This window comes from Accipiter gentilis, chromosome 33 (genome assembly GCF_929443795.1).
Source record: "Accipiter gentilis chromosome 33, bAccGen1.1, whole genome shotgun sequence".
In the NCBI taxonomy this organism is placed as follows: domain Eukaryota; kingdom Metazoa; phylum Chordata; class Aves; order Accipitriformes; family Accipitridae; genus Astur; species Astur gentilis.
In genome coordinates this window covers 5,148,300-5,174,487 of record NC_064912.1, presented here as the reverse complement: position 1 = coordinate 5,174,487, position 26,188 = coordinate 5,148,300, and the positions used below count along the sequence as shown (strand labels likewise).

The window sequence follows — 26,188 nt, the reverse complement described above, 5'->3', positions numbered from 1 at the left end:
GGATCCTGACAAGACTCTTAGGATAACTAAAAGACTATAATTAAGCCAAATTATTAGTGAGCATTGTTCACTTGGTAACAGCTCAATCCCTTGTCCATAATTTCAATGACAGGTACTATATTGTTGCTGCTTCGCCACTGCTTTTAGTGAGAAGAGACTCAGCCAACAGTTCTGACAAGGAAAACCCTGGCAGGCATAGGAAAACCTCACATACCCTCTCCTGTTTTTAAACTGTCATAACTGGGCTCCAGCTTCAGTCCTGATCATGGAGGGTGGCACTGTGGGATGATGATGGACTTTATTTAGAATAAGGTCTGGGAAAGGAAAATAAAGGCTTAACAAAATCCTTTCCCAGAAAATTAACATGAGGACAGCGGTATCAGAATTTACTGGCTATTAGAAAACACCGTTTTAACTAAATTTCCTGAAATGTTAGTGTTGTTTTTCCAGCTTTCTTCTCCTAGATAGTGCCCAGGTGTTCTTGCACATCTTCCTCTTGATTTTAGAGATTATGCTTATGCAGATAACAAAAAGAAAGAAATCTGTTTCAGCATGTAGTCATTCACACTTGAACAAAGCAAGTTGGATATCAAATATTGAGTACTGGTAACAAGTGGCTCTCAATTTGTCTACTCCTTGAGAACTTACATTGATTGAATAAAATTGAATGAATTAATTAAATAACTTGGGATACTCTTGAGCAGAAAAAGAAACTAACATCATCAGAAAAATTATCTCCAGGCAAATGTTTGCTCAGCTCTAGTCAACATCTTCTTTCCACTGCCCATAAAACCTTTGATTCAAGAGAAGACTTACAATCTTAAAGTCATAATGCATTTTTTAAAATCCAGCACAGGGTATTTCCATTTTCACGGTAGGACACATAATTATATTCTCCTTAGGACAGGCTAATCTGAAACTAACTATTGCTATCATCTGTTTATTGAAACACAGGAAGATTCTCTTTTCAAGATACTACACTTAAATCTGCTTTGGATAAAGATCTTTTACCAAGTAGTAGAACCAACTAATACCATTCCTCAGCTAACATCAGCCAACATGCTTCTGCAGCATGCAGAAGCATAAATCAGTTCACATCAGTCGATGCAGGGACCTGATGGGGTAGGGGTGGGAGGGATGACACCCAGATAAATAAATAAAACTCACCTCACTTGCATAATACATTAATACAAAGTTATGTTCATGACTTTATTTTTAAGTAATTACAACTTTCCTAAGGTAACATTTTGTTTTACAAAAAGGGAGTAGGGGTTAACATTTGATTATCATCACTAATACAGTAAAAGGTTCCTATTACCAATGACTTAAGGACTACTTCCCTGTAATTTTCAGTTTTATGAGTTTATAAATTGCTTTGTTATTTAGTGCAGGCTCCTTAAATCCTGAAGTCTTTATGCACTGGATGATAACAAATGGATCACTTTTATCACTTATAATAGTTCAGTAAATCACAAAACAGCCTACCTTTCAGCAAAACCATCATACAGAACTCATCACAGCAAACCTATCGGTTGTTATTTCTGACTATGTATCTGACAAAACAAATTCATGCTCTGTCTCCTTGTCACACTTGTTTTTTAACAAGGTGAGAACAGCCTCGTAACTGAGGATTAGTTATACCATTGTTTTGACTTGGTGAGGGGCATGTGTATCTACAGGGCAGCATGTGCTTAGAGCACGCCTCCTTCTCGGAGGCTGCCAACAGTACGTAACTGCTGATATCAGCAGCACTCTTAAAACAGCCATGAGACGAAGGCAAAAATCTGTTCCTCTGCCACCTGAAAGCTTGTCTTCTTGGGAAGAGTGCTAAGATTAGCCCTGCCATTACACTGCCCAGGATCTCCATCCTTTTCCTCACACTATCAGAAAGGCCACTACGACAAAACCCTGAGGAAGGCAGGTATTGCCCATCTCCAGGCATGTAAAGTCACAAACAAGTAGACATAGGGAGCATTATTTTAGGGAGGCGCTATGGGCAGGGGGAGGAGGGGGGTCGGAAATGGAAAAGTACAAAACTAAAATACATGGACATTCAGAGAGCAAATGTGGAAGAGAAAAGAAATTACAGAAGAGAATTCAGATATCTACAGAGACAGAAGAAAAGACGATGCTACAAGGTGCTAGTCACTCCCAGTACATTACCAGTCAGCAAGAACAGCACCACGTTAACTCGGTTAACAAAACAGCTGTGTCATTCTAAACTGGTGACTCACGATTTCTGTATTACCTGCCTCATTAAGGCTAGTTTTTCTACACCATATCATGATTGAAGACTGGAAAAACCTATGTGCACAGTCGCTAGGGCACTTTTTACACAAGTAGGCGCTGTGTTTAATAAGCAGGGAACTCATATGTGCAATCCTCAGCAGATACTTTACGCACTGAATTCTCCAATCAGGTACGCAGCCAAAGCGATGGTCTGGCAGTGGCATATGTCTGGGAAATAACTGGCTTTGGAATCTTCTTTTGGCGTTTTGTTTGAAATTCCTATTCCTCATTCTCAAGGAAATCGGAGACTGCTCGAGAAGCTCTAATGGCACCAGCACATCAAGAAAAGGAAGCTGTGATGCTGCTCTTTAATAAATCAATGCCTCCTTGGCTGCCTTCCAGACCACAGAAACACTTTGGGCATCTTTGCCTGCCTTTCATTTTGTGTCTTGTAGGACTCTCTCCATCATCTTTATGTCTGCATATATTCTCCATAGCCCTTTCTTTTTCTTGGCTTCTACCTTGAGACTCACTGAACATTCCCTTTTAATAGGTCTCAGACCATGTTTTCCAGAAACCCCTGACATTTACTGGAACTATTTGTGTATTAATGAGAAATCAGCTGTGAGACAACAGTTAAGGCTGCATCAGTGTTAATATGTGCAATGTGCTATATGTACATGTATGCCTCAATGGTTCTGGTTTTCAGAAGTGATACCAAATTATTGTGAGATCACTTCAAATAGATTGAGAAACTTCTGGCCATCAGTCCAAACTATGTGAGGGAACCCAGGAAATGTCAAGAGACGAAATAAGATGAAGAGTGCCTGTTGGGAGTCTGGTAGAGGGAATGTCTTCCTGTCAACTAGGAGTAGAATGTACATGTGAATGGATCTGCACACAGTTTTCCATGGTCTGTTCTTGTTCACGCTGAATGCTTAAAAGTACTAAGACTCATCTCTAGATTTAGAATTTCTTTAAACAGGACACAGTTGTTTTTGAAGAGCAGGTATTTCTAAAAGCAAGTTAAGTGCAACACACAACTACCCATAAGGAAGTATTTGTATTTAGAGTAGCATTGCATAGTTAAGTAGCTGTAAATCCATACTGCAGGTAAATACACACAACATTGCTCCAAGGAACGCACTGAGACAGACTTCTGCACTGCTTCCGCCACAGTGCTAGCAGATGACAGCTAGGTCGCTATATCCCTTCCAACATCCCCAAAGTAGGAACAATTTTTTTCCTGGTCTTAAAAATTTGGGGAGTATGCAGCTTATTGGAAAAAGTCATATTTGGAATACTTTTGCCTGTGTGTATCACTCGTTACGAAACAGGTCAGTCTTCTGATTCTGTACCTGCTTGCACAGCTACTGACAGGCCAATAAACTAGCCAATAAACAAACCAACCTGTGCATACTTCAATCCACCCCATTGCCTTCTGGTACCATGAGAAATTCCCTCAGCAAAGTGAAGTTGGATTCCCTGACCATGCGTTCACAGAATTACAAAGTTCACTTATCGTACAATTCCATTCTTTTGTCTGAAATCAAAATACTCACCGTATTGCTTCCTTACATTAGCTACCCGTGTTTTCAGTTAAATTGACCATACATTAGAGATGCCATGCTTACTTCAGACACTCTCCATTAGGAGAGATCCAGACTGTAGACTAAATATTTAATTGTGTTCCAAGATGCTCTGAATCTATGTATTTTCTATTTTCCTAAGGGATCCACGGTTCACATCAGTTGGATACCTCTTTCCCAGCAACAGAATGCAAAGGTAACTATTTGCCACAGCAAATGCACATATACCAACACTGAAACAAAACAAAACAACACAAATTACACCCTATTCTGAAGACAGTGGAATTCTGGAAGTATAAGCTCACTCACAAATCAAAATGTAGATTCTTACGGTAGCATAGACTAGAGATACTCACTTTTGAGTACATGTGAAAACTGAGATTAACTTATTTCCTCAGGAGGGAAATTCTCCAGTAGCATCACAAGGAGTGATTGTTCTTCACTTTACAATTCCATCTTTCATCATAGAAGAATCACTAACATGGTGGCAACATTTTGATGCAGCCCCAGATTACTCCACAGTTCTGAAGCAATCCCTATGACAAAAGGTTGTTGATACTCTCTTTTAGTTCAACTCGAAGTATCAGCAAGCGGCAGAGCAAACATCTGCTGCTTTTGTCTTCAAAGAAAACTGTGCACATAAGAAAAAGGAGCAGCATCTCTGTGACCACAACCTTAGGTAACAATATCACTATCACTTTTCTCTGGAACTACATTCATCTCAGTTGGGCTCCACGCACAGAGTAAATTGCAAAATGCTGATCAAAGGCATCACAGTCTCTTACTGCTTTTCACTGAGCAAGACCTTGCTAAACCACAGTATCTTTGCAAAGTGATCGTTACAATTAAACAATATTCAAGCATTTCAAAAGATACTTTGATTTTTTTTGACACACGAAATTTAATGTGCCAATATGGAAAACTGCAAAGAACATTTAGAAATGGGTACCCTGCTTCTATTTAGTTAACTTATCTAAAGTACGTGTTACATACAGAGCAAAGTGGTACCTAGCAAGGCTCATTTTCCATTATGACCTGCACTTCAAACAAGGAAATCCTAAATGAGTAGAGGTCATTAATGCAGTTCTTTACAGGCAGAGAGACTCCCGGACTGCAGTTATCAGATTGCATAAAAGCCTATATGGCCACTCAGGGGTGATATTTTGCATTGTTTCCCTCTGAGCATTAAACGTGTACAATGTACAGTGACTCTCCACATTAGCTAAATGTTCTGAATTAAGGTCTTCCGTGATTATGGATATTCAAACATGCAAGTCAGAGAGCATGAACCCCTAATAAAACATGTGCTAAAATTTTCTTAGCCTAAGATACATCTTTTAAGACTATTTCTATGTTACAAATTCCAATACTGTTTACATTCTTTACACCACCTGGCAAAGGAATGAACATGCACTCCCTGTTCCCCCAGCACGAACGTAAGCAGGCAAAAGGCTGAGCCGTACAACTGGCCCAGTGCTCCATGTAATGCACGATTGGAAGTGCAGAGCAATGCATCAATACTGGGCTTTAGTTTCAGCAAGAGAGCAAAATAAACAATTCAGAAACGTGGTGCGCATCTGGGTGGAATTTTGTTTAGGAAAACATGCAGGTACATAAGTCTGCTTTTGCTGTTTAATATAATAACATCAAAACTTTGTTTCGACTGAGTTTTCTCCACATTATATTGTCATACTAATTGTAGTATGATTACAGTTGCATACTTAAACTTTTTTCTATTTTTAATAACTTCAGCATTTTCCAATGCTTTCAAAATAAAGCTTGAATAATTCCAAATCAAATGCGGAAATACTGTTTCATTAAAAAAATTGAAAAATTTTTTGGGGGGGTTGTTTTTTTCTTTCAACCTTTTCTAAGTGTTGGACCAGATGATCTTTCAAGGGCCCTTCCAACCTGGGCTGTTCTATGATACTTCAGATTAGGAACGACAACATCCTGGGAAATATCCAAATAGTGTATGGAATAGAAATTAAATTCTGTTTGCAGACCAATTATATTTATAATGATTCCAGCTGATGGTTCCTAGACAGTATTCTGGGAGAATGATTAATAACAAAGAAGCTTTCTCCTCACAGCTGGCAACACAGCTATATCCAGGTGAGATCTTTAACACCCCCAACGATATGCACCATATTCTTTGCTCTTCTGAATACGAGTACTCAGAAGAGAGTTGTGTGTGACCACTTAGCTATAATTTTTACAATGCTGTTTTCTATGCATACATTTATTAACAATTTTTTTAAAATTCTCAAACATTTTTATAAGAACTTGACTAACTACAGCACTTATGTCACTGAGATAAGTTTTGAAGTGAGCAAGTACAGAAATGTTAACAAGATTTCCAGAAACTTTTTGGTTTTTACAATTTCAACTACTATTTTATTTTAAATGCATCTCAGTCTACATCACTGTGTTATGGTAGATTACAGAGGTTTTGTTTGCAAGGGACTAAAAAGAGCTCTGTTGACTGATTTTATTAAGATTATCAGATGCCTCTGTTATCATTGGCCTTTAGCTTTGGTGGAGGAGCTCCTTTTCATAGCAAGTTTCTCATTCCCCACAATTACTCCTGATGGAGGCTGTGGAAAGAGACTTGTTTTCACTTCAGCCTTCTCCCCAAAATTTCCATGTGGTTCCATATTTCTCTCCCCAGTCCTTCAAGTGTGTAGCTGCTGAAGGAGACTGTTCAGTGCCATCAGAAGCCCAAAGCAGTAGCTGGGAGGTAGTGAAGATCTAACTAATGCAATGAAGAATTTATCACAGGAGCATTTTAGTAGAATTTATTTATAATGACTTTTATCAGCCTTTTTAACTGACTGTTGTTCACTGATTCATGAACACTATGGCCCTGTCGTGTCATCTCTGGTTTCATGTACATAACTAATTTCTGGTCTATATAGTAATTTTCCATTATTCCTAGCTACACTTCCTAGAGAGTAAAGGGCGTGTGTGTGTGTGTGTGCAAAAACCCACCAAACAAGACCCCAAACAAAAAAACCCCAGCAACAACATGTGTTTATTACACTGAGGTCAAGTGGGTTATTTTTGATGAGCGTTATAGGTTTTGCTTCTCCATCCTAGAAGGAGCATGTTTATTTACAGAGAAAGTTAAAAACTATCACAAAATATCTCTGAATACAAATAAAAGCCAATATTTTTCATATAATTATATAACTGTTATCATAAGCCACAGAGTCCTCTAAAAATGGTAAAAGTCTTTCTGATAGTTAAATATAACTCTAATAACATTATGTATTATTTAAGATAAGTCTCCAATACCTTTTCAAAACAAGAAATGAGTGAAAAAAACTTTTTTTATTATTATTTTGGGCCAGTCAGAGGTATTATAATTTTAATGTACTGAATGAAGTATGGAAACTATTATTTTTTTGCAGCTATTAGATCTGAAAACTGTAGAGTAAGCATTGCTTACTATTTTCAAAACAGAAAGAACTGCATGGCTTTGTCAGCACACCATGATTGTTCTGTTCCAACATCAATATGTGAAAAAAATGTCTAAACTCGTATGTATCCAAACTTTATAAGTTTCATTATATATAAGTCACTGATGAACATTCAAAGTATTTCCCTGTCTCTCTCTGTAAAATAGATACTTTATAGTACAAGATTATCATAACTGAAAGAAAACACCACAATGCCATACTGGACTCCACATTCCCATCTGAGCATATGACTAGAAGATGACTGGCACCCAAGACCTGAATATTTCAAGGGCATAGGATAAATTAAGTTGGTAAGTGAGTTTATAGTCTCCTAGAGTTATAGTTGGTTTTTTGTGTGTGGTTTTTTGTTTGGTTGGGGTTTTTTTAATCTGTATTTAAAAGTGAAGGAAGAATATTAAATAATTATAGTAACATTCCCTTGTTTTATTTTGGATTGCTAATTTTCAGGTAAATATTGGAAAATATTTTTCATGTTTTTCAACTTAAACGGTAACTGCAAATAGATTTTAAAAGTGCATTTTAGTGGAAGCAGGACTGTACACCAGGTATAAGAAAACCTTGAGTGGGGAGCCTAGCAAATGAGCCAAACTGGAAAAAGTCAACCACCTTTTCAAAGGCCTCATTACATCACATGCTGTCAGTTTTTTACTTTGGCACTGTGGCAATATCACATGAAAATTCCTGGGATTTTTCATTACAAAAAATGGCAATGCCAGTTACAGTATCAAGAAAAAAAAAAAAAAAAAAGAACAGGGGTAGGAGGAGCTAAATGATCAAAAGTCTGGATTTTTTTTCCCAGTGCCTGGAGCTTTCAGATGCAAATGTATATGCACAAAAATGCGTGCCTGGAATTATTAGTAAGCAGAAATGTTTACAATACCTTTATGCTAAGTAGCAAACAAATGATTAGTTATCTACATGACAAATTGAGGCATAGAGTTGTGATCGCCATCATTGGATCATGAAAAATTGTGGGAATAAACCAGGAGATTAATGCAATCTACCCTAAAATTTCCAGGCCATTGTGTTAAGTAAAAAAGGTACACCAGAAATCAAGGATGTATCTGAACCATAAACTATTTGGGGCAAAGGCAGTATCTTACTCTTTGCTTGTAAAGTGCCTGTAATTTATGGCGCTATATAAATGATTTTTCACAACGATGAAAACAGTTGTAGAAAGCAATAGTTCAGAGAATGAGAAAAAAAGGAGAAATGAGCTCATAGCATATAAAGTAATCTATAGCATGTAGGGAGAACCAACCAAAGGAAAAGACTAAATCAAGGTTATAGAACTATTAATTACGCACTCTTTCAAAGGCAGCTGCTATTGAGTAGGAGAGTGACCTTGAGATGAAGGCCACTTTTTTACTTTCAGTATTGTACTCAAAATCCAGAGGAAGAAACAACTACTGTATGAAAGAGAAATGCTATAAATTGCCCCAATGAACCTGTAAGCACAGAGTATATCTGTATTTTTGCCCATTACCCGTAGAATAACAGTCTACATGACATTTGATTACATACTTAGAATACACCTGTAGCCACTCCTTTACACAAGGGCTTAAATTTCCAGTATTAGTGGAGCATGAAAAATGCCTGTGATACGATGTACTTAGTTTTTATATCTCACTCCCCCTAAGCCATACTGTCCTTAAAGATAACAGAGGTGATCAAAGCTTCAACATACACAACAGCAAACAGATGTGGGGGAAAAAACCATTCCTGAGTCAAGGTCAGCTTCTCCCAGGGGTGAGAAACAACAAATACGTTACAAATCTCCAAAGCAATTTTACCTTTCCCAACTTCCTGGTTTATAAAACGGATCCTCTAGATACCATGCTACGAATTTAAAAATACCTGCTTACTATTTCTTCCACCTCTCAATCAATTTGTGCCCCAGTCTGTACTGCTATTGGTGATTGCCCCGACCCACGTGCAGGACCTTGCACTTGGCCTTGCTGAACTTCATGAGGTTCACAAGGCCCCACCTCTCCAGCCTGCCAAGGTCCCTCTGGATGGCATCCCTTCCCTCCAGCGTGTCGACTGCACCACACAGCTTGGTGTCGTCAGCAAACTTGCTGAGGGTGCACTCAGTCCCACCATGTCATTGATGAAGATATTACATAGTATTGGTCCCATAGTATTGACCTCTTTCGTCATCATCTTTTAGGACCTACCAACCGTTTTGGTTTTATTCTCTTTTTCCTCTTGGAAGACTGTGGCATCTAAAACACAAGAAGATCTCTCTCAAGAACATATTCAAGACACGGAGCAAGGGAGTTACCCCACTTCAGTGACAGAGACTGGGGATATTAGGATGGTGATTTGAAGGGACTTCATCATCAGTTCCTTAGAGCTGTTATTTCTGCTTTTAATTTGTGGTTTGACTTAGAATATTTTTTTCTCTGGGCAGTCTACATGTATTGACATAATTGTCATGCGTTGCTCTGTTGATAAACTGCCAGCATAACTTGACAAACAAACTTTTCTGTACTTGGTACAGATTAAATACATTCAAAAAATCCATCTGCTCTGTATTTTGGGGAAGATTATTAAGGTCTTATAAACAAGCAGTAGGAAAGACTTTTTTTCTCCAGGTACAACTAGCATCTACTTTATGTATTTTCATTCATATTTATACTTTACATATTTACATTCATATTTCCTGTATCTATTGTATAGGGTTTGCCAATTTCACTTAAATATTAAAAAGATACTTTACAATACAAAGGTAGTTAAAACTAATAACTTAGCAATAATTTCTCAACATGCATTATGTCTACTTTCACAGAAGTATTTTCACCCCATTTAAATGAACAGGACAAATGAAGAGGTAAAATAAATCCTGGATGCGAATAACAATGACAGATATGGCTGCCTTTTTTTTTTTTTTTTTTTTTTTTAACAACTTTTCCAAAGCTAGGTAGCTGTTTCTCAAGCCTGCAAAGAGGTGGCATTCTAAGCAATTTATACTTATGTTCTTGGCACAGCAGCATGTTGTGGGAGTTTATTTCAGTCTTGAAACCAGAAGATACAATTCAGACTTTGATGTTTAAATATACCAGTTTCCAAACTGGTGAGGCTCCTGCAGTGGTTATGCTGTCCAGGGCTGCCCTTCATTAGGATACATTAGGAAAGCGTCAAACAGATATATGTAGCAGGGATGTTTGTTCGCTGATCTTAGTGTACCAACAGCTTCTGCAAACACAGTGAAAAGTGTGAGACTGTTGACTAATAGAGTTTTTTCTACAGAAATTTTTGCTTCAAGGCTTTGTGAAGAGGAGAAAAATTAGTAGAACTAAATTCTGTAGTTTATTTTAAATTCTGTATTTATCTTCATCTTCCAACAACAGGAATAACTCCCTGCCTGAGTCCAAAAACTCAAGAGGTCTCAAAACTAACATCAGCTTGATAAAACATGATTTTTGTTTGTTTAGCATAGCTTATTTTTATTTATCTATCCTGCTTCCTGGAAATTTATATACAGTTGCTTGGGATTCTGTACTAAGAAAACCATTTCTGTTGAACACACAAAGACTTGGCTTTCAGGACAACTTGGGATTTTGCTGCAGAAGAGAACAGAACACAATTACCGTTCAGATTCTCTTACTGTAAAAAAAAAAAAAAAAAAAAAAAAAAAAAAAAAAAAAAAAAAAATCGCAAGCGACTAAGAACAAGTATACACTTCTAAAATTCTGGCCTAGCTGAAGCCAAGATTTCACCCTTTAAACAGTATGGTGTATATGCTCTGTCTCATGTCAACTACAAGTCTGTAGGAGTGGATTCTTAAACTGTATTATACATACAGCACAGATATGTTTTTGTATGTATATACATAGATATTAATATTGATGTGTGCATCTGCATTTTTGTTTAGGATTAATTTATTCCTCCTTGGAACTTTGCTGCTTTGAAAAAAACTGGCAGCTACTTTAAAAAGCATAATTAAATGGTTTAGTAGAGAAGTAAACCTGACCAGTTTAAACAAGTAAGGTTTAGAAAGATTTTACAGAACATAAAAAGACCATTACCATCAATACTAGGACATGATGTCCATATTATAATCAATAATCCTTCATTCTCTCTACTTCAAACAATACTGGTTCAAGGAGTCAATGTGGCTCAATGAATATACGTCTTTATAACACTACATCATTTAGATTGTTGATGTAAATTATTTTTTTCAGTTATTATAATACTCTCAATGCCTGTCTCATTCCCTTTAAAAACCTAGCTACTCAGTCACTTATTTTATATATGAGTAAATGAGAACAGAAATCCACCATGTAGAAGAACAAAGAGTATGTTAAAACTCCAGTCCATCTACCTGCAACGAAATTAAACTACAGAATAACTACAGAAATTAAAGAAGGATCCTTTTAAGCCACTTGTTTAGCATGCCAAATGCAGCATAACCTATGTGTATTCCTAAGAAAAGGACGAGTAGTGAACACACATCGGATTGATCCAACTCTAGTACTGGATCTTAGCTTTTCCCATTTTAACCCTTTCTCCTTTAAGAGAGGGATGGGTAATACCAGGTAGTTCCAGATTACTCTTCCAGGCAAAATGTACACACGTGATTTGCAATTGCATACCAAGAGATTTTCAGAAGGAAAAGAAAAACAGTGAAATTTTTATTAATGGCCAGAACTAGCTGCCCAGTTTTGCAGAAACACTATGTATTACTGTGTTGCTTTCTGGTAACAAGATAAGACATCACTGACTCACGGAACGAGCTTATATACCTTTCCTTTTCTCCAGTCCAGTGTGGGAAGTGGTAGAGATTGAGAGCACCGTTCTTTGCCCCACCACCATATCTGTTCTGCTATGCTATCACCACAGTAAATTATTTCAGAAAATGCTCAAAAATATCATCTACTTCAACAAAACACTTCCACTCCGATTCTCCTCCTCTTGCCAGTTGTTTGGGGTTTTGTTTTTTTTTTCCTCTCAGCTCAAACTGATTAAAAAATTAGCATCTGCCATCGAATCACAATTTACCTCCTTAGTGCATCAGAGGAACATTGTACACAAAAATTATCAGCGGATTATTCTTAGATTACTGCAGAAAGCTAATACCACAATGATCAGCTTCAAAAGTTTTCTGTAAAAAGTTTCCAAAAAACCCACATCTACACAGCTAAGCACCTGATGAATTAATGCACTGAACAAAGACACAAAGCAAGCTAAATATTGCAGGATTACGGTTGCTTAAAAATTATGCTGAACATAAATGTATTTGCTTTTGTTTTCCCTCTACCTGGCATAACTTTAATACATTTTTGGCTGCATGCTGCAGCTTATTTCATTTACCATAGAAAAGACAAGACAAATAGAATGATACTGAATGCAAAGCTTCCTTTTGCCTCCTTGAAAATTAGAGTACTACAAAAAAAAATAGTAAGTTGATATTAAATACAAGATGATAGTAAGACCCTGCCCTCCCCATATTTCAGACCAGAGAAGGAACTCTGACTGCATATAATGCATCTTGATAATAAGTGCATGTGAAATAAGGTGTTAATTAGAGCAACGACTAGGTCACTTAAAATTTCAGATCAAGGAAGTTAATCACACCATTTACCATTAGACCTCATTGGTATTCACAGGAACATTTATAAACCCTCCTAACGTTAGAGTTTAAAATTGGTCTGTGCCCACCTTAGAGAGCTCATCAAGTATTGCTGCACAAGGACCAACAGCACTAGCTTATACAGCAAGACTCACCCATGTAAATACAGAAGTTCACTTTAAACACTTACGTTGAGTTGATATTGCAAAATAGTAATTTCTTAGTTGGAAGGAAGGTTGGGTAAAGCTCGGTAAGGTTTAAGTTAGCCTGTAAGTTTAAATAATGTCCTTAGGCTATGATAAAAACCCCCAAATCCACTGTCAAAGTCAGAACAGTAAGGGAAGTTCAGCGGAAGCAGCAGACAGACTTCTGCGGCTGTCGCCACGCTTTATGTACTACAGCTTACTTCTAACTAGGGCTGGTATCCCGATTTTCTTCACAGCCTTAAATAACCTGTACCATTCACGTTTCAGAGTCTCTTTTTGAGACCCAAATATGGGAAAAATCTTTTAAATGATTTTGAGCAAGCTCCGAGTTCTGTGTCTTCTCAGGTCATTTATAATGCATACGAATGACAATTAAGCTCCACGGAGCAACGCAGAAACCAGCAAGCGGCAGAGAAGAGGATAGGGTGTATCTGTCCAAGAAGAGATTTGTAAATCAGGACTGGAGAACACAACACAGAATGAGGACTAAACAGTATCATTATTTTCTTTAAAGGAAATACTGACAAAGAGCAGTGTGTGGCTGGAGCTGGAGAGAGTGATACTGATGAGTCAATTTCCCTTTCCAGACACATTAGGTTTTTAGTACAACGTGATTTAAATGAAGCCAGATTAGAAAGCAAAAAGAAATTACAGAAATATGAAAAAAATGAGTATTCAAGGCAGCACACGGTAATGAAAATTTTCAAGAGAAAGGAAAACTTGAAAAATGGCATTAATACTTTGTAATTTTTTTTAAAGCAGATGGAAATATACCAAAGTCAGCTTGTGTTATATATATCCAAATGAAAACAAAACAAAACAACAAGCCAAACCAGCTGTGCAAGAGAGAAAGTTCCCATAGCTTTCTGTATGAATTCTCCTTTGAATAATTCAGGTATAAACATTAGTGTCTAGCTGGGAATTGTACCAGGTTGGCAAGGTGCATAATTTACCAACTTGTGGCCACTGTCATTTTCAAAGCTTGAGCAGAAAAGGGTTAAAATATACAGACTTCCTTAATTACTAGAATTATCATTCATTGTAAATATAATGTATAATGGCCATAGGCTCCAATATGAGTGAGAGTTTCATTTCTTTAAATGCTTTATTCCAGAACAGTGAGTCTCTGCTTTGCATTTAGAATTTAAAAGCCAATGAAACAGATATGAGGTGAGAAATGTCTGGATAAATGATTATAGTAAGACTTGGATATTTCTTTCTATAGCCACACAATGTCTAATTATTTATTTGCACTATTATGCCTTAAACAAGCCTTTCTTAAAGTGCCTTTCTTTTGGTACTTCTTTAGGACTTGCAGACTAAGGAATGATGAGGGAATCAAAAAAGGAGTGGCAGACACATTGTCATCTTAGACATAGCAAGGAAGGTGGGAGCTATGTCATTTTTATTATATTATTAGATGATCTAAGGATGATCTAGTTTTAACTCAGTTTAACAAAGACAAATGGACGTTTGCATTTTGTTGTTTTAATCCTGTTCTCTTGTTCTATTTCAGGTCTTTCAGTTGGGATGAAACAATATTTTGTTGTGAAGAAACTGCCTCACATCCAAGTATTCATGGTAGGTCACAACCCCCCCCCCCCCCCCCCCCCCCCCGAGAAATCTGAAAAATCTAACTCAGCCAATTAAACATTTCTTTAACAGCAGTGCTCAGTTAGGGAGCCAACCTCAAAGTCACAGAATGGTCAAGTGACACCCCGAGACCGCGGAAGGTGCAGAAGTCGGCAGCGGGGGGCCGTTCACAGCCTGACTAAGGAGGATCAGAGGTGCCAGCACTGAACTATGACCAAACCGTCTCCACACAGTCCATTGAAATTTCACTGTGACCTTTTGTCACAGCAGATGAGCTGTTGCAAACTAGAATAGATTCTGGGTAATGGTAAAGGTTTGGGAGTTTGAGAGAAAGGCAAAGAACTGCCCCACCATGCTCAGCACTGCAATTCTTGCTTTCACTGTATCTGTCTGTGTGAGACTTCTGGGTGCCTGTAGTTTTTGTACTGCAGCCACAAGCTCTAGCTCTGTGGGGTGGTGTACCGCTTTCATTACATCCCAGCCTTAGGAACAAAGTTTACACCGAGAACTATATTTCACGTAACAGGAACGTCACAGCAGTAGCGGAAGGAGATGTACCGAACGTTAGTAGGTTGGAGACACAGTTCTTTCCTAAGCTGCCATGAAAAGTTCCATTTTGATACGACACAAAGGCATCGTAAGCACTGAGCTCATTTTAAGATGTAAATGTGTAATACTAGAATAGAAAGATACATGAAATTTTACTGCATCCCATTTTATTCACTGCTTCAAAAAATCACACACATTTCCTTGAAGAAAGAGCTGGGGGCCTCCTCCTATTGTATTTCAAAACAATGGGGGTTTTTTCATTCAAAGCAGAAAACGTAATAAAACCAATAAAATAAAATCAAAACTTCCTTTGTTCTCATGGCACTGCTACCTCTTGAAAAGGTTGTCCTTCAGGTACTATTGCAGTATTTTAACTTTGACAGCTGCTCTGTTGAGACATTACTACTGATTAAACAAAGCTTTGTCACTCCAGCTTCAGTACAATAGCAATGCTATTGTCACATGTCAGCGAAAAAAGAAGGACAATAAGTGACGCATCATTCTTGTATAACTTGTTTACCAAAAATCCCATTGCAAATATGGTGAAGACCAGCTGAAGCATCTCGATATGTTGATGAAGTTAATCTAACGAATGGCTAAATGTTTAAGAACACTGCACAACTTATTTTAAGATGAGTATATTCCTTATACTTGCAAGTCATGCAGGCACTGCTGAAGCTTAGTAAACTGCAAACAAAAAAAAAATGCTCCTTTTTTTTTTTTCTAATAATATTTTTGTTTGCCTAAAAACCTTACACTTCCTTCAGGCCTGCCTCCCCATCTCTACTTGCATATGGGATTTCAAGAAAATCCCCACAATGTGGTATCAAAAAATGTAGGTCTATTAAGCAACACTTGGATGACCCCAAAAGCTTTTTTTTTATTATTTTATTAATGAAAACTCTTATGCCTTTCCAAACAAATACTAGAATCAATCAGTTGAACAAGGAAATACTTGTGATGAAAAAGCATCTGCAGAGATATGAAGCATTTGTAACAGTTAAAGGGAGCAGTGACTAAAAGCTGGTTAAAACACTGTCACTTTAACAGAGATAGGAAAAGGGGAAGACCAAAGGTGAGCAACCTGGCTTCAGGAACTCCATCTTGTTTACAGACTGTACACAACCGATATATACACTAAAATACTTGGACCTTTTCTGCCAGTTCCCTCACATTCTTAGCACTGATTTCTTTCTGAAAGCATACATACTATAAAAAATGCAAAGGATAGCGTCTTCCTGTTGGAAACAATCTGGTAGTGGAGAAAGCCTGAGAAAGACAGTGACCTTTACCAGTACTAAATCTTCACACGGTGCATAGGAAGAGCACGCCAAGTGTCAAGAGAGCTCCCGTAAAGAGATATTTACTGCTGAATCTCACTAAATTATGGAAGAAAAACCTGTATCTACTATAACTGTTTTATACTGAGATATGTACAATATTTACCAACAAGCAACAAATGAGCTAAATATGTTCCTCTTAAATAAAGTAATCCATCTGTCAGTAGCACAAACTAGAGTCTGCTTATGGTTTAAAGAAACAGAACATTTTGCATATCATTGCACTTACCCTTAGCTGTTCTCTTTCACAACTCATCTGTTGCTTTGAACTCTACAAGAGGAAAAAAGAAAAAAAACAAAAAACAACAACTTTGAAAGCATAGCATTCTTGCCACAACAAAACTGCTAGGTCTACATATCTTACATGAATAAATACTGGAAACACAGCCATGAGTCTAAACACATAGCATATTGTAGATCTAACTGCAAAAAAAGTATTATTTTTTCACTTAGAATTTTAAATTTACAACAGTCAAAAGGAAATTAACACCAGAACCCACAAGTCTGAAGTACAAAAGCATTTTTGAGAATTTAAAGATCTCATTGGCAGTTCAGTTCAGTTAGAAGCTTTCCCCTTTTTCTGTTCTATCACAAGTCTGTGTTATATTTCTGAATATCCCACTACTAAGATACCATGATATATTCACAGCACACCTTGGAAGTAAAGACATAGAAGCTTCAGGAAGTGATAAAATGCATTCCTATGACAACTTCCATTTCTGATCTGGTATAAAAAGAACTCTGAAGAAGACTTGATTCCAATGCATATTTTTTTTCCATACTGCTGTCTTTATGTTCTGCCAGGTTTATGAGAAACACTCTTGAAGTGTGAGAGCTGGTTGCTGAGCAAGAGCTCACTACCAAGTAACACCAGACATGAATCATCAGTCAATGGCAGCACAATTTGTGAAGTCACCGCTCTGCCAAAAAGAAAGGGGCTCCTCTAGGAAGAGCTCAAGAAACTGAACAGCATCCGAACAAACATGAAACATGCGGCTCCTAGCTTGCTACCACCAGGACCTCTTGAAGAAAACTTTAAAAGCTTTGCTCAGGTGCTCAGGAGGGCACTCAGACATTGATTTGTCCAATCTGTGGAGAGATGTTTTTTTGGTTGGTTGTTTTTTGTTTTGGTTTCAAAATAAAGTATTTTTAGAATACTTTTAGAATCATTACTGAGTATCATTAGCATTGAAAGTGTAATCACTGCCATTTCTGTAATTAATGTACATGGCAAGCACAATTCATAAAGCATGAAAATGAAATCTGATGTGATGTTTTCTAAGGGCTTTTTCAGAGAATCAGAGTACACTTTTTACTACTTTGCACTTACAAAAAGTTAAAACATGAACCAATACCCATCTGTACAAGATATTTTTACTCTGTTGTGATTACAATAAAGGGAACTTCTCAGGCAAAGTTAGGTTACTTACAAAAGAATAAAACTGCCAGCCCATTTTTCAACACAGAAAAATGAGTCCTAATAAATAAGTTACAAGCTAAACCTTCTATATACATAGCGGAAGTTTTACAATGAAATCTCTGCACAAAAATAAAATCTAACAGCAACAAATGCTCTTTTGATACCTTTCTTAAAGTTCTCTAGCAGGGGAAAAAAAAAAAAAGGTGAAGGAATTCAGCATAGGTCTATTTACAATCTTCCCCTAAAAAGTAAAATTAAGTACAGCTAAAGTGACTTATCTCTTGCAGACTAATGATTCCATTTTTCAAAGTTCCTGCCTTCACACCATTTATGAATTACTTTAAGGTTATATTAGTCTGCATAATAAGTGTACTCGCATAAGTCTTAAGAGTTAGTTTTAGATCAGAATCTGCTCTAGGTGCATCTATTCACATTGTTTAAAAAATATAAAATAGAATAGTTCAGTTGGAAGGGACCTACAATGATCATCTAGTCCAAGTTTGAAGTGAGTTTGGGTTTTTTTTTATTATTGTTATTTAGGTTTTTCTCTGTGTAAGCCTCCACACCAGAGATCTTAAATCCAATTTTCAGAAAAAAATATTGGTTGAAATGTGAATAGTTGTTTTTGACAAGGGTCCTACACACATTAAAACAAACAAGTTTCAAATTGTAACCATCTAAAGTTACCCACTTTTTGACTGTTTGTAGGATATATTCTATAAACATAACAATACTATTACTACCTTATTCAGTTTTGTCCTGAGCAGTCGTAACACAGAACAGGTATCACTGTTTCTTTCATAGATAAATGGGTGAAGAAAGTAATTTGCCAAACTAACAGCACGTGAGCTCCACTTTGCAAACTGAACAACGTCCAAAATTATTTGTCTTTATAACATTTCACTGGTCAGCTTCTTTGGATAAGGCTGCCAGTCTTACATTCTATAATTTGCGTTGCAGAAGTACCAGCTATTTTGCTAGAATGAAGTGTTCAGCCTCTATATTATTTCCAGTGTTTCTCAGGCTACTCTTCAGGCATTAAAAAAATGGAAAAGAAAACTGAACAAACAACATGGTGATTAACTGAAGAAAACAAAGGGGAAAAAGGAGAATGTAACAGAGCATGCAATGCATTACAGAAGGCTAGATTATTGTGATTGCTTTTTATTTAACTCAACATAATTTTCTCACTCTTTCTTTTGCACCTCTTGTCAAATTTGCCTGTTTTCGTAAGCCAGTTGTCTAGCAAGCCTAACTTTCACAACAGGTATTTTTTATAACTTGCCTGCAGAACATAGTAGAACTGTAATCTTTGTAGGTATTAAGTACTACTAAGACTTCAGTAGTAGTAGTAATAATTTTAAAAGCTTCAGGAGAAGCCAAAAATGTAATCATGTAGAAAAGATGTTCAGCACAGAAATCAACAGGAGATAAAGGTTATTCAAAATGCTGCTGTAAATTGCATTGTTACATTAGAAACAACAAACACCAGATTTACATTTGCTTTACAGCCATAGGATATGGAATTAGGTAAACCTTCCATCTCATCTGTGTTTATCCTCTGATTTTCTTACCTTTGTACTGCACAGCCATACATGGCTCAAGTTTAGATTCTCTGATAAAATACATAAAAAAGGAGAGACTTACAATTCTTCCCATTTCATCTGCCATATCACACTGGTCACATGACGGCCTGGACATGCTAATTGCCTGTTTAGGTAAACTACAAAGATACTTTGTTTATTCCACAGCAGCTGCGAGCTGTTCTATAGTACTAGTTTAGGCTCTTTTGAGATGATTGTGAAGAGTCTTTTGGAAAGACTTCCTGAAATTTATATTTACTATTTTGTTTCCATTTAGATATAGTGGAAAATATATTTGGAGTGTACCTTTAACATCAGCCTTCAAAAGAAGGTGTTGCCCTCTTCCCCATGGGATGAAACTTTTGATTCTGACCTCACTTGAGCTGCATAGATTTACAGGTATTCTGTCTTCAGACAGGAAGGTGACAAAGGTGGTTAAAGATAAGGAAATATATCTAGACAGGAGCAAGTAGGAGGACTAGAATACTTCACCCTAGAAAGAGATGGCTGGGAGTAGGTATCTATAAAATCATAAATAACACGGAGATGGAAAAGCTAGAAAGATTGCTGCTTCTCTGTGGACAAAAACCCACAAAAACCACAAACAACTTATAGAAGATTATTAAATGCACAGACACCACCTTTGTCACACAAAGTTCCTGGAGGCCGGAAAAAAATTCTGGAGGAGCTTGCTTTGCTCCCCTCTTCCATAGGCATGCATAAAGGTCGTTTCTTGGACTGAGAGACCTCCGGTCTGACTCAGAACAGCTGGTTCCATGTACGCTGATAATATAAACGTGTAAGCTTCCAATAACGCTGGGTATTTGGAAACCAAGGGGCGGGGGGGGAGGAATTTCAGAATGGAAGAAGGGCAAAATTTGTAAAAAAAAAAAAAAAACACCAAAAAACCCCAAACAACCACAACCAAAAAAAGCATATCAAGTATTTGTAGAGTGGAGCAAGGTTTATAGTTATTGTGTATTTAGGCAGATAATTAATTCTGTGTTTTAATTAGTCATCTATAAGGCTATCTGCTACTGTCATTTGAAACATAAAATTGACAAATATCTAACATCTGAGAAACCACAACAGGAAATGCTATTTAAGACTGAAAAGAAGTGTTGATAAACAGTGGGAGAACACAATAGAGAGACAAAGAGTGAATAAGAACAAAGATGTACAAGTCGGGAGAAGATGATTGTCTTAACATCCAGCTGCTATACCACATCTGACAGCAAAACAAATAGGAAAACCCCATCCCTTTATTTTGAAACACAGAGCTTTCATATGAATGTGAGAGTTGTATTTTAAAAATATATTTTGGCTCAATCTATGACCACATCCATGGCATTCTGTTTACTACAAGAAATGGAGGACAACAGGGGCGATATGCAGGACAAACCAACGGCAGAAATTTCCTTTGTTCAAAGTTCAGCAAATGGTTGATTCCAAACTGTGTGTTTTAGCTATAATAACAAAATCAATTTCAGTGGTGGCTTCCCTCAGAAAGTGAACTTCCACATAGATAGCTCCCTCATCACCCTTCATACTAGAAGCTTTCCAGAACAAAAGCAGCAAGGCTTAGTGATAAGGCATTAGTAGGGTGAGATTAAGAAGGGGGGGGGAGAAAAACCAAACTTACCTTAATGGAAAAATATTTTTCATCGTTTAAACAATGATGCCACCTATCTATCTGTCTATCCCTCTTATCTATTTATCAGTTCAAGTTTATTTTAATAAATCTGGGAAAGGCTCATTTGGGCAGAAGTGGCTTTCTGTGCAGTTAACTAGTGCCAAATTTTCTCTCTCATTTTGTCTTTTTTGCTATCTGCGCCAGTTTAAGAGAAACATCCTGGCAGTACTAAGCACTTAAGGGAAGACATAAATAATGCATTTACAGTATGTAAACCTGTACAGATAAACAAGAAAAACTGAAAGCCATAACATATTTAATTAATGATCAAGAGACTCTAGAAGCAAACCTTGTGCATATCCTGCAATTTTAAATACATTGCTTCTCAATCCTAGATTTACTTCGTTATGTCTCTGGATTGAACCATATGCAACAAACTATTTATTTCTTTTAGTTCAAGACTGCATGAAGAGCCTGGTCAATATGTTGAGCGTCATTATGTCAAGCTCTCACATACTAGAGTTCAGTGGAAGAATGCCTAAAATATTGATTCCCTTTCAAGGATTTCATCAAGGAAAAATTTTCAAAGAACTTGAACAATAGTTCAAGACTATAGGTCTTCTTATAAGACAACAGTCTTATAAGACACTCACACTGTCAGGCTCCATCATTTTAAACAAACAAACAAAAAAGACCCTTTGGAAATACTGTGCAATCTGCTGGTGTCATTCTCTGAGTTCATGAACATGAATAGAACAGGGAAATATGTTTTATTTTCTTTAAAAAACAGTAGCAGGTGGGAGACTTAAGATCTTTTAAATGTATTTATCAGTCATCCACTCTTCATAAAGACATGCAAGCCCTAGCTCTAAAGAAATTGAAACTAACAGGACCCATATATGGATACAATAGACAGACAGAGAGCAACAGTATTACTCAAGTTGATGAGGAATACCAACAGCCCACCTGGGGAGGTTTTTTTGCTGCCAAGTTTTTTAAGTGCTATTTTAAAGAAAGGGTTTAGGTGATGGGACAAAGATGATGGTGATGGGATTATTTACAGAAAGACTCTGCTTAAAATGTAAAAGAAAAACTATTTTTGTTGCAGTACAACATTCCCAAGTATTTGTTTTGCCTTTATAAATTCAAAACACTTTCAGGATTGAGAAGGTCATTTGAAATGGAGCACAGTCCCAGTGGTTGAAAGATAACCAGTGAACATCTAAAGTCTTTTATATTGTAGATATTGTATCATAAACAAACATTTGTAGTAAATTGACTTAGCCTGTGTTCTGAGAAAAGCGTATATAAAGCCATCCTTCTTCCAGTGAGCAGTCACACCGGAATGACTTATCCATAATTTTCTGTGCAGCTTAAAGACAGCTACTCTAACAGAAGTTCCAGGAAAGGCCCTCCAACATCTTTGTCTTTCTTCTACCTCAGAAAGGACAAGGCAAATATGATTACCTGAATTGTCACAATGTGCCTGTTTTCATTAGGAAGGGAGAGTTTACAATCAGGACCTACACATGAACCGTGGAGCATGAGAGTTGGATGCAAAGGACTTGGCACTGATCGTGGTCACAGTGCTTTTACCAGAACATAACTTCACAATTAGTAATTGCCTATTCATCTGATTGAGGTCACATATTTCTCCTCATTCATACATAGATTAAATAGCTGACAGAAAACCATAGATTGCTCTGCCACAGTCACACTAGTTGTATTTCACTAGCTACTACGAGACAGTCCATACCATTTCATACGATTTGCAAAATTCATCTGTCAGTGTTTTCTCTCATCAGATCCTCATCTGATTGTAAAAGCCTTGTCTTGAAAATTAAATGCTTGGGTTTTTCCTTTGCTGTGTTGCACAAAAATGCTGTGCTACACAAGGAGATACACCATACACTGCTCTCTGGTGTATTTCATGTGGCAACAGTCACTTCCCTTGCATCATTTTACTACATATTAGTTTTCATTATCTCATTACCCTACAGAATTCAGAAGAAATGATGCTTCAAGTTATTTAATATGTGAAGAGAGCATGGGCTTGTACATAAATATATAAATAATCTTGTGTATTAATTTAAAATGGCTTCTCAGTACTTCAAGTGAAAACCCAAAACACAAATGAAGAAACAATGTCCATCCCAAGAGCTCACAGTGCCACGAGGTAGAGCCTGAGGTGCTCAAACACAGAAGACTCATTAAAAAAAATAAATCAGTGACTGCATAAATATATAGGATGATTTGAACTGGAAGTAGGGTTTTCAGAGCCTTTGGTAGTGACTTACAGCATCATCAAAAGGCTTTCAGACATAAAATCAAGAATATTTCTTCCTCAAGGAGTAACTGGGACCATTCTCCTCTTCTATGAACTGCTTACATTTTTTTCTACGTGACTCCTGAGAGCCCCCAAATGTTGAAGAGAGTCTAATGAGATGATACAGTACTGAAAACCTATAGACTTTTTGTGTACATTGTGTTACTAATACAAAGGGGTAAAGACTATATATGTCTATGCGTATGCAAATTTTTCCAGAACAGAGAGCTTCAGGTTTCTCTTGGCTAGGTATGTGTGTTTGCATGCACAGAATTTTAATTTCATGGGGTTTTATTACAACCATCAGTTACTGTGCTATAGCAGTAGCTAGAGGGACTGATTTATTCTCAAATGCCCTTGGCTTGGTATTGTATATCGACTAGCGCTGCTGTCATAAATATATTTGGTGAAGAACCGTCTACAATTCCGTGCATAATACTAAGTAGAGTTAAGGTTTCAAGTGTCACATACAAGTGGGTTTATTTCTACTGAAAGAAACAGGCAATTATTATGGCCCATTGAGCTCAGATTAAGCATTTCCATCAAAAAAAAAGAAAAAGAGCCTAGTGCTACAATCCTTGTAAAGCTGTAAATGCAAATGGGGACCATCTCATCTTCCATAAAAAATAATCTATGGTTTTATAGGCATTTCTCCCTCTCCTTTTCTTCTTACCCTCAACTTAACAAAACATTCCAAACAGGATAATTTCACTGGGACAAAAAAGTAGAAAATCTCCAAAAATAAAAGAGGAACACTGTAAAAACAAACAAACAAACAGTTAGTAGGCAATTTTTTCCTTGTGTAAAATGGCACCTTTGAGAAACCCCAAAGTCCAGTTTTCATCTTTTCTTGGTTTCAGGCCAAGATACGTTTTTTTTCAGCAAGATTATCTATACTGCTTGACCAACATTGTTACCTGGCAGATACAGTTTTGGGGGGTTGGGGGTTGTTTTGTTTTGTTTTATTTATTTATTTATTTTAATAGCCTTAGTTATATGCACAAAGCATGCTGCAGGTCACAAAGATACCCACGTCACTACATTTGCTTTTGGCTCGCCGAGTGTATTCAAGGAAGCCTGTGGTGCTGCAGTATAGCCGGGAAGCTCTTCATTTTCTGACACCCCTTTAAGTAAAAGGCCTGCAGGGTGGCATAACACCAGCCAGCACCACAGCTTTTCCTGTGCTCCCAGCTCATATCCCGTCACATGATTAGTTCCCTCCGTTTTTGTAAGAAGTTTAGGAACCGTGGGTCTCTGGTATGCCCTTGTGAAAAGTACCTTGAAGACAAAAACTGTTTGATGTTTATTTTGCATCTACACTATGTGACTAATTCTTGAACATAAAGGCGCTGGTGCATTTATATTGGAAACTACTTTGCAGTATACTTTAATATAAAGTAGGAAAAAGGTCTCTACGAAAATATTTTCTTCAAGTAGCATTCTAGAAAAACACTTGTGCAGTAAAACCTCAAAATTAAATTCTGCATGCATATTCTGCATGTATTAAAATCTGCATGCAACAATCCCGTGAGAAACGTCACCTATAATTAGTATTCAAATATAAACTCCTTTTATAAATAAAAGACTAGCTATAGCGCATTTTACTTAATTTCCCTGCATAACACAGTAAGTATTAAAAGGAATAATCAGAAGGCAAAGGCACTGTAGTAAAAAGAATAAATGGACACTATGAAAAATGTAATTAAAAATACTGTGATGTAAAAGCAACCACCAGTATAGAATTAAAAGTATGTTAGAATACAAACATTACCAGGCCAAGCTTGGCATATTACATGTATTACACTATTTACTGCAGCATAAATCATTTTTGTTTCATAAGCATACTGTTATTACAAGAATTTACTCTTGTAAAATCCTGTAACTTTCGGAAAATGGATCTTAAATCTCTTTCCTTAAAGTACCAGAAAAAAAAATAATACAGATAATGGCATGAATACCAATTAAGTGATAAACTCTGAAGCTACTGTAAATATAGAATTAAGAAATCTGATATATCAGTTAATATCTGAGTATCAGGTACTGCTACCAGCTTTTAAAATGAATTCTAAGGGTCTGCATTACATAAAGAAGGCAAAAAATCCAATATGCTGCATAGCAGATTTTCTGAAGTAAAGATAATCAACAGAGACAATCAGTAAAAACTATAGGCCGAGAACATACAATAAAATTAAGACAGGGTCTAAGCAAAAACTCTATTTTACATAGTTTCTTATATTTTGAACAGAAAATTAATACTAGTCTGTTAAAGTGCCAGCTATACTAACTGCAGATAACAATTCAGAAAGACACTTTAAGGAAGAGAAGAGAATGGAAGACTGACAATAAGGATATCACTGGAGACAGGCATGGATTTTCAGACAATTACCAAAGCTAGTTATGTTACAAATTGCTACTATAGACATTGAATGCGTGTTATCAGCAAACATCTGGAAGGCTACTTGCTGTGCTTGTGTGCTGATAAAAGTAAGTCAAGTTCATTCAGTCACCGATGCTTGACAAATTACAAAAAAACCCAAAACACAGCTTTTATCTGGCAGATCCACATTATTGGCTAAAGAGGCCATTATAGAAGGAACTGGTCTGAGAAACAAGATATTGCCAGGTCAGCAAGAAGCCAATGAACTGACAGATATCCAAACTTT

At 36.8% G+C, this 26,188-nt stretch overlaps 1 protein-coding gene across 17 annotated transcripts in view; it reads right to left on the bottom strand.

The window, feature by feature from the left end:
• Positions 1-26,188, bottom strand: part of RBFOX1 (RNA binding fox-1 homolog 1) — a 1,352,985-nt gene that overhangs the window by 398,047 nt on the left and 928,750 nt on the right. For 14 of the 17 annotated variants that reach the window (XM_049791518.1, XM_049791517.1, XM_049791521.1 and 11 more), the window contains one exon: positions 16,793-16,834. The exons of 2 other annotated variants lie outside the window; for them this stretch is intronic. In XM_049791518.1, the coding sequence (XP_049647475.1) occupies positions 16,793-16,834 (42 nt within the window). Of the gene's footprint in view, positions 1-4,174; positions 4,202-16,792; positions 16,835-26,188 lie in introns of those variants that run through there. One more of the 17 variants, XM_049791540.1, reaches the window with a different exon arrangement.